At 41.2% G+C, this 9387-nt stretch overlaps 1 protein-coding gene across 1 annotated transcript; it reads right to left on the reverse strand.

The window, feature by feature from the left end:
• Positions 1 to 422: 422 nt before the first annotated feature.
• On the reverse strand, positions 423 to 3154 carry LOC140348902 (muscarinic acetylcholine receptor M2-like). Its single transcript, XM_072435035.1, has 3 exons — positions 2785 to 3154; positions 1261 to 2124; positions 423 to 761 (listed from the first exon to the last, which is right to left on the reverse strand). Exons 1-3 carry the CDS (start codon positions 2923 to 2925, stop codon positions 450 to 452), a joined length of 1317 nt encoding a protein of 438 aa, XP_072291136.1. The 5' UTR covers positions 2926 to 3154; the 3' UTR covers positions 423 to 449.
• Positions 3155 to 9387: the final 6233 nt, after the last annotated feature.

Raw genomic sequence — 9387 nt, forward strand, 5'->3', positions numbered from 1 at the left:
TTTTTTTTAAACAATATATATAGACCTATATATACAAAATTGCATACATTTCCCGTCTAATGATTGCTGTATAGGCCGCCAGGCCAAAATGATTCCAAAACAGTGTATCTTGTGCAAAGGTGAGTTTTCAGTTTATGATTGTACCTTCCAAGACAGTACTACTACAGGATGTGTAAATATATCTGCAGACGCCTTCCCTCAGCTGCCAACACGGTGCCAACATTACCGAGAGGTCCCTGCTTCTGTTTAGTGTCACTTACACATGCAAAGGTGACTTTTTTAAGCAATAATTTTACATGAAATTAACAATGATAATTAACTTAATTAATTTACTATTTGCTAAAATGGGTGCAGCAAGTCTTTTTGTACTGTATTAACATTATTTTTTATTCAGCGTGTGACTCAACTCAACGCTGAGTCTATTTCAATGTCCACTGTGCGCCGCCATCTCACCGTGTTGTCCGTATGTTCTTGTACTGGCACAGCAGCAGGTGTTTGAAGGTGTTCTTGAAGGTGGCGTTGCACAGGGCGTAGCAGGCCGGGTTGATGGTGCTGTTGATGTAGCACAGCCAGTAGCCGATCATCCAGAGGGAGCTGGGGATGCACTCGGGGCAGAAGGTGTTGACCAGGACCATCACGTTGTATGGAGTCCATGTGACCACAAACGCCACCAGGATGGCCATGATGGTGCGGGTCACCTTCTTCTCTCGAGAAGACGCACTCTTCCTCTTCCACTTGGATAATGCGTTCTGCTTTGTTACCTGGAGGACAGGAACAGGATGTACAACATTTTATAAATAAAGAAACTATCACATAAAAAGGATTCATTTATTAATGTAATATCATGTCCCCATTAAGCTTAGATAATTAAATAAAATAGAAAATGGTTGTAATAATAAAATGGTCATTTTTTTAAAAGAGTACCAAGTGTATGGTCTGTATTAAAGAAGGTAAGATTAAACACTATATGTTCCATGTCTAACACATTTACATAATTTTAAGGGCAATATTAAACGCTCTTAATTCAAATGAATAATTAAAGGTGTTCAAAAATAGGCGTTTGAGTGGATAACCGCTTGAATAATGTGATACTAGTGTCACAAATGCTTTATGCATTTTTATTACGTTGTCTGTAATAGTGACGAAAGCGTGTTGCAGTATTTTAATGTAAACTGACAAAGTAAATTTACAGTATCTGTGTTCTCTCATATGCTCATTATTCTCCATGATGCTGTCTTGTCTGAAAGCTGACTGAATTACCTTAAAGAGTGTCCTGGTGGTAAGACTCTGCCTGTCAGCAGCAGAGCTCCCTGGAGAGGGTGGCTGTGGTTTTCTTGCTCCATTTGCTCCATTTGCTCCATTTGCTCCATTGTGCGACGTGCCATTGGTGGAAGCCTTGTCTCCAGATGCTGATGCTTGAATGTTGTCGTCCATATTGTCAGTCATGTTGTCCTTCTTTTTGCACAATGTACTTCCATTCTGCTGCAACATCTCCTTCTCCCTGGCTTCAATGGGCCGCTCTTTGGTGCGCTGGCAGTTGTCCTGAGCCTCTCCCTCTTCCTGACTGTGAGAGGGGCCTTCTCCCAGACTCGTCCCGGACGCCTTCCTGCAGTCCTTCTTCACCCTGCTGCGACTGGCCCTGGAGATGCGCCAGTACAGGTAGATCATGATGGCCACAGGCAGGTAAAACGCTGCTATAGCTGTCCCAAATGTCACCACGGGGTTGGAGAAGAACTCAATGTAGCACTCGTCTGGTGGGACAGTTCTCTCTCCTGCAATAAACTGCCAGAACAAGATGGCAGGCCCCCAGAGGATGAAGGACAGCAGCCAGGCCGCCGCGATCATCAGGCCGGCCATCTTGGTGCTGCGGCGGGCCGGGTAGCTGAGAGGTTTAGTGACGCAGAAGTAACGGTCAAAGCTAATGATGAGCAAGTTCATGACCGATGCATTGCTAACCACATAATCGACAGCTAGCCATAGGTCACACACCACCGCACCCAGGGGCCAGTAGCCAATCACGATGTAGACGGTGTAGAGGTTCATGGAGCAGACGCCGATAATGAGGTCTGCACAAGCCAGGCTGAACAGGAAGTAGTTGTTGACAGTCTGCAGGTTCCTGTTCACCTTTAGAGAAACAACATGAGCAGGCTGTCAGATGCTAATCTTTTTGAGCGCAGCATGATTTGTGTTCTCGGTTCTATTAGATTAGCACTCTGCAGAGGGCGGCGGCACGCTGCAGGCTGTTTCAATTTGAGAAAATGAAGGATGTAGTTGCCATTATCCTGAAGTTTTGTTCAAAAGTGGGATTTTACATTGTCCATCTGATTGTTTAAAGATGAGTTGGGTCTCTTTATTTATTGTAAACTGGATTCAACAGTTAAGTACTGTAATTTGATGAAAAAAAAAAAAATGTTGAGTAACATGCTGACATAAATGAAAATACTGCACTTAAGCCACTTATGGTACTATTTATTTACTATGTACAGTCGTTTACAGTTGGAATCTGCATTTGGAAATAACCGTTATTGTTATTTTTTTCTGCACATATGGAAATGTCAATTTAATTTCAATCCTTATCTATTGTTATTTGTGAACAGGTTAAGTAATATCAGTAATATCTTGTACAAGTTGTTGCTGTGAATTTACATGTCATATTGTTTTCTACTGTATGTACTATTGTCTAAATAATCAGATCTTTTAACGCTTTTAAAAGTTTTTCTCACTTTTACTCTCACAGTAACAGCTCATATTACAGTTGAGGAACAGTTTTGGAAGTGGACAAACCTTTATGGAGAGCATGACCAGGATGTTCCCTATCACAGTGACGAGACTGAGGGAACCCGCCACCAGAATGATGAGGCTGATCTCCAGGGCCGTGTAGGGGCTTTTGGAGAACAGGTCGGGGCTGAGGTCCACACTGCTCATGATGGCTGCACTGGAGGAGTTCAAATTCACCGTTCACCCCTCGTTCCTCTCATGGCACGCTTCAGGACGTCTTCTGCTCCTCCTGCGAAAAGACAACAGATTTATTTTTTTTAGAACAGGGGTGTTGGGTGCCTGTGGTTATCTGAGAGTGGGGGGCAGGTGTTCTATCTTTTGGATACAGCTTGGCTCAGGTGCGGATAAAAGACAGGTGAGTAAATATAGACTTTAACGGATGGGTTTGCAAAGCGACAGCAGTGCCCCAAATACTCGGATCTGGAAACACAGTGCGAGCTGATTTGGATGTGATTGGCCAAAATCTGTTAAGCCGGTGTTGGGGTACTGCATGAACGGATCATAACGCCGTGTAATGTGTTATTTACAGTGTTGCACATCTGTTTAAAATGTATTCAATTACATTTTTAGAGCAAAGACTGACTGAAAATGGAAGTGTACAAATTCAACTACAAACATACAAGAAAGAAAATGCCATCTTGTCGGGACTGCAAGTACAGTACATCTTTGTTAAATAATACATGAATTGTTGACGAATACATAATGCATAATGAAGACGACATAATGCTTTTTTAAATATTTTGAACACATTACATTAAGTCTGGACATGGATAAAGAGGATTTTCTCAGGAATCGGCTCGATGCTAAAGCCTAAAAGACTATCTAACACCATTTTTGCTACATTTGAAGATAGTGCCACAAGTCAACTACTGTACAAAGACAACACAAGACCCAAATATGATGCAACAGCTGGGGACGTCATCTTAAAACCTAATTTTGCATATTAGAATTTTGTTGAGGCCACTCTCAAACACGATTTGAGTGAATCAGTCCGTTAAAAAGTCAAGTTGTTATCTTGATCACGCAGACCAACAGGAATCATTTCATTTGTGCAACTCAGCTCCCGTCAAATGGGCCCAGCCTGCCTCGGAAATCTGATTTTGGACCTTCAGTTGGCCAGGCGTACGCTGCTGCAGAGGAGTAAGTGGCTTTAATGCAACTGGATGTTTACTAAAATGTCTGCACAATTATATTTGCTTAATAACAGACTGACAAAAAATGCCAAAATTATTACCATGAGTGTCTTCTTTTGTACTGAATGGATACAATGAGGGAGGGTCAGAGTCGTTTCTGATGGGGCCACCCACAAAAGGTCACCCATTTAGATAAAAGCCTTCTCTGCTATGACATCTGTCTATACCTGTATGGAGCCTAAAATTATAGTACATTATCGGCCAAGGGGAGGTCACTTACTGTTATGTCCCGAAAGACATGCTAGTCCACGTCGCAACATATCAGTGTGATTAACTGATGTATTCTGATGAAGAAATCAATGTAAAGACACTTAAAGGGCCACTTGGAGGTCTTTGAATACTGGTAAATCCCTGTAAGTGACTCCATTAGGCCACATGATAACATCAGACTGTACTTGAGAGGCGGGTCCTTCCTGCTCCTACAGACGGATCAAACTTCATTATAGTCACACTAACTAAGAAGGACTTACACTGCAGGCTCCTCTGGGCACATGAGAGGGCCACACTGTTACTATTACTAATTGGTCATTTTTATAGTTAAACCACTCAGCTATTGGCACCATGACCATCAACATTTTCATGTTATACCAACCTATTAATGTTCCCAAGTGTGGAGGCTCATCGAAACTATGTCAAATACAACATTTCGAATGATGCACTTCATTGTCAGTTGTCTGTGGCCCTCTGCTCTGTATAAGTTTCCAAATGCGGCCCTCGGTGAAAAATGTTTGGACACCCTGGGTTAGGTGAAATGAGACATTTTCTGAACGCTCAGGACAAAGCAGAATTACAAACATTTATGAATAACTTCACTTACAAATCCGAGTATTAATTGTGTACTTTTATTGTTGAGAAATAACTCATAAATCAACATGGTTCTATCCACAGTTGTGTTAAATTAATCAAATAAAGCTAATCTCCAAAAATAGAATTCTACAGTAAGAAACCCATTTGACTCTGTATTTTGAGCTCTCACTTGTTTTCTTCAGCGTGTTCCTTGTACCACACCATCTGGAGGTTCTAGCTCCACTTGTGCAATCTTACTTAAAGTGACAATAACATATTTACATCAGAGTGGACAAAAGACTACAAATAAATTCCACAAACTAAATGAATGTAATCAATTTAATTTAGCTTATCTACACAGCTAAATTATTTATCTGTGAAACATAAAATTACACAAGTAACAAAATATTAACACTGTGTGGATTTCTAGCAGGGTTCAGAGCTGTAGTAGATTAGTCTCTGCTTCTCCTTAGATGTTTTCTCTGCTCGATGCCAATGATTTGACCCTTCTCAAACACACTGACATCTTATCCATGACCACGGGATTTGTCTTTCCACATGGTTGTTTCAGAAATGAGAAGCCGCTCACTGCATCAGTCGGATCTAAATACTGTGTTGCAGCTGAAAGATCATCACCTGCAGCAGTTCTCCAGGAGGAGGAGAGGAACTATTTGATCCTGGAGACAATTATGTTTTTGGACTGGCAGTGTATATGTAACGAGTCGTACATAATAGTCTACTGGACTGAACCGCAAAACTGACAGTAGTTGGCGTGTCAGCTCAGGTAGTGGAATGATCATCCTATAAAGCTTGGATACACTGCAAAATCAAAACTAACTCTTAGCTGTCACATCCTCTTTGACACATTATTAATATCCACATGCATTAAATTAGGCGTGTGCACAGTTAGTGAAACTGATGTGGACAGCCCTAGAGCAGCCAGAGCACCGCTTTTGGCTCTTAAAATACGTTATTACATGCAGACCGTGTGCATCAATGTATGTTTTTGTCACTAAGTACTCTTGGGGGAAAAACACAACATTTACATAAAAGAAAAGTACCCCATCTTTAATTGGAAAGTTATAGTTTATTCTGTGTTTCAGAAAGATCACACAGCATGTCAAACCACGTTCAGACAGTCTGCCCCAGGGCGAATGTGGCTACAGGTGCATCTTACCACTAACAACTGTGATTGAGAATTGAATGAATAAAGAGCCAAATTGTGACTGCTGAGAAAATGAGTAACTTTGCATGTAATGTACACATTTTCAAAGTTGTGAGGTGATTCTTACCCTCAGCGAGCCTCTCTCTACACCCAGCCCCTCCATTCAGACTCTATAAGGACTTGCATTACTAGAGCTCCCTAATTGTTTTTGGGAGGCTACTGGAGAGAGTCACCCAGGCCGGCCACATTTCTTTGACAGGCGCAGAAACACTGTCATTAGATGGAGCAGATGCGGCTTGCAACAGCTGGGCCGGTAATCTGCTCTTTGAATATACTCGTCTTCTGGTCTTTAAAAACCGCACCTGATGTTATATGAACAGTAAAAAGCAAATGGCTGGAGGCTGGAGAGACAGTATTGTTTGCACAGACAAGCGAGGGACAGTTCACAGTGTACATAGACCTTCAAAAGGAAGACTGACCTACCCCGATGATCAAAGAGTTGGAGTTGCAATCTATTTATTTTAATTCAGTTTCCTATGGATTGCAAATACAAACTGTTTAAAATATTGTGTGTCTCTACTTAAAGATGGACTATGAAACTTTTCTGGTATATGGTCTGCTAGATGTCATTGCTTTGCCTGGAATGTTCCACAGTATGGCATTAAACTTCAATCTAGCATTTATTCAATTAAAGATGATTTATTGCTCAAAATACCTTGAAATACATACATTCTTTAAGTGAGTGGGCTTGCCTTTCCACAGATCTGACCTGTTACTTGGCCTGGTGGCGTCCCCTGCTAGTGTTGATGAGACAGGAGACAAACATGTGGACCCCACAACCAGAAATGTTACATACTGCACCTTTAGATCTATGATTAAAATTACACACACAAAAATCCACTTTGAATACTTTATAAAAATCTATAATTTTTCATTTGGTACCAATTGTAAAAAGTTAAACTTTTAAACATCCTTGCTAAGTTCATGCAAAGTTCATTTTATGACAAATTACCGTCATCCTTACGCATACTCCGACTCACTTTTCCACCCAAGTTTAATTTCAGAAAAGTCTGTCCCATTTCGGAGAGTGGGACATTTCACATCAACCTGAGCGCCAGCCTCACAAAAGGGTGCAACAGAGCGCGAAAAGTCTGTGTGCAAGTGTGCGGAGTGTGCGGCGTGTGCGGAGTGTGCGAGTGTGCGGAGTGTGCGGAGTGTGCGAGTGTGCGGAGTGTGCGGAGTGTGCGAGTGTGCGAGTGTGCGGAGTGTGCGGAGTGTGCGGAGTGTGCGAGTGTGCGGAGTGTGCGGAGTGTGCGAGTGTGCGGAGTGTGCGGAGTGTGCGAGTGTGCGAGTGTGCGGAGTGTGCGGAGTGTGCGGAGTGTGCGAGTGTGCGGCGCGGGGCAACAAATGAGGTCTGAACTCGCACCGAGCAAGAAGAAAGAAACATGATAAGAGTAATTCTGCACAAAGGAGTGTGTGTTGTATTTACTGGTAGTGGGGATTCCTTGGGAGCAGGGAGACCGGACGCTGCTAAACAAATCATTCCATTCAAGTTCAAATCAAGCAAATTCTTCTGTCTCCCATGAGGCCCATGGTTTCAGACTAACAGTGCCAAACTTCTTTATTGCTATATAAACCATACAAAATAAAATACAACTAAACTACTCTCAGGCTATGTTTTCTTTCCATTGAGCAACAAAACTTGCCATCTTCTATAACAAATAGGTTTTTCTATTAGTTACTGACTATTTGAGTTGCCAGTAAAAACATGCCACAATTTAGGTAAAATTTAAATAAATGAATGAGTTTATTATTATTGACATTATTATTTTTCTGTTATAATTTCGTCCTTTTTTATTTTATTGTAAGTTCTATTACCATTCGAGTCTTAAACTATTTTACATTTTACACACATCATAATTGATCTTATCTAAAACATATTTCTGATTTACCATTATATTTCAAGTCCTATTTATATATATCCTGTTAATGTTAATATTATGAAAAGGGGCTTACCTGGACTGGTAGGCGTTCATGGGTGAAGTGCAGCGTAGTTTTGCTCATATTACAGAACATCAGAGAGCAGTTCCATGGCTGTGGCCCCTCCTCTGACGAGAAGCACTGTATGTGGCAGGAGACCCAGGCACTGACAGACAGCAGAGGGAGGGAGGGAAGGAGGGAGGGAGGGAAGGAGGGAAGGAGGGGTCTAGGGGCCTATTAGCCACTGTTGTGTAGCATCCCTCAAAGCCAGGGTCACCAACATGAACAAACAACCTGCAAACGGAGGGAGAGAGAACGCTGTGAGACGAGATGTGCACTTTTGAAAGAGTTAAGCAGCTCATTTTGATCCTAATACATTGTTACCCTAATATGGGCTGGCAATATTAGTTCAAATTAGTATCCTGACAATGATATACAGATGACATTATGTCAATCAAACATAAATGTATGATATTATGTCTTCAAACGTGTTAGTTGAGGATTGATTATCAGACAAATGTGAATTGAAAAGTGCAGCCTTTACACTTACTTAATTTTTAATCAGCTCCTTTTGTAGATTTGTTTTAATAATTAACAATTACACTTTATATATTTGTCTTAAACAACACTCCTAATATTTTCTACATTTTGATATATTGCCAACATAAACCATAAACTAAGTCAAAGTCTCAAAGCAGGCTTTCCCAGGTCTACACTTGCACTACACCAGTGGTTCTTAACCTGGGTTCGATCGAACCCCAGGGGTTCGGTGAGTCAGTCTCAGGGGTTCGGCGGAGGTCAAGACACACATCCGACTCGTATGATTCGTGATGACCCGCCCCGCTTGGTCTGTCTGTGCTGCAGGGAATCTGGTGCGCTCAGTAGTCGACTTGTGACTGTTGTGATGATACGTCTTGTGATTTCTTTCTTAATATTTTACACTTAAGCAAAGCCCTCCTTTTAGGGTTAAGTCTTGGCACCAGCCTGGCTCCAAAAGGTCAGCCTCTTGGGCCATTTCCATTGTCCTTTTCTATAACTACTATAATATAATATATTTGTGAGCAATCCTTTTGAGGATGCTGGACATAAAAATGAAGAAAAGGAACAGACTTTGTTGCGAAAATAACATGAGAGCGGCATTTGCCAAGGTAAAGGTGCATTTCTGAAAGGCAACAGCAGAAGTCACTGATTTGCTGTAAATATTCATTATGTTTTTGTTTTTGTGTGAAAATGTTGTTCTTTGAACACAGTAATGTTGATGCACTGTTCATTTTGTGAACCAGTAAAATATAGCTATGTTTTGAATTTGAAAAAATCATTTTTCATTTTTCCAATTATCTGTGAATGTGCTTATGCAACTGGTGGGGTTCAGCACCTCCAAAAAGGTTAAGAACCACTACACTACACCAACTAAACCATACTTTAAACCTAAAATAGAGTCATCTACAATGACTTGAAATCAGAATTATATAAATAATTTTGGTT

The sequence above is a fragment of the Eucyclogobius newberryi genome, unplaced genomic scaffold (assembly GCF_026437365.1).
Source record: "Eucyclogobius newberryi isolate DKJ021-1_F unplaced genomic scaffold, fEucNew1.0.hap1 SCAF_7, whole genome shotgun sequence".
NCBI lineage: Eukaryota > Metazoa > Chordata > Actinopteri > Gobiiformes > Gobiidae > Eucyclogobius > Eucyclogobius newberryi.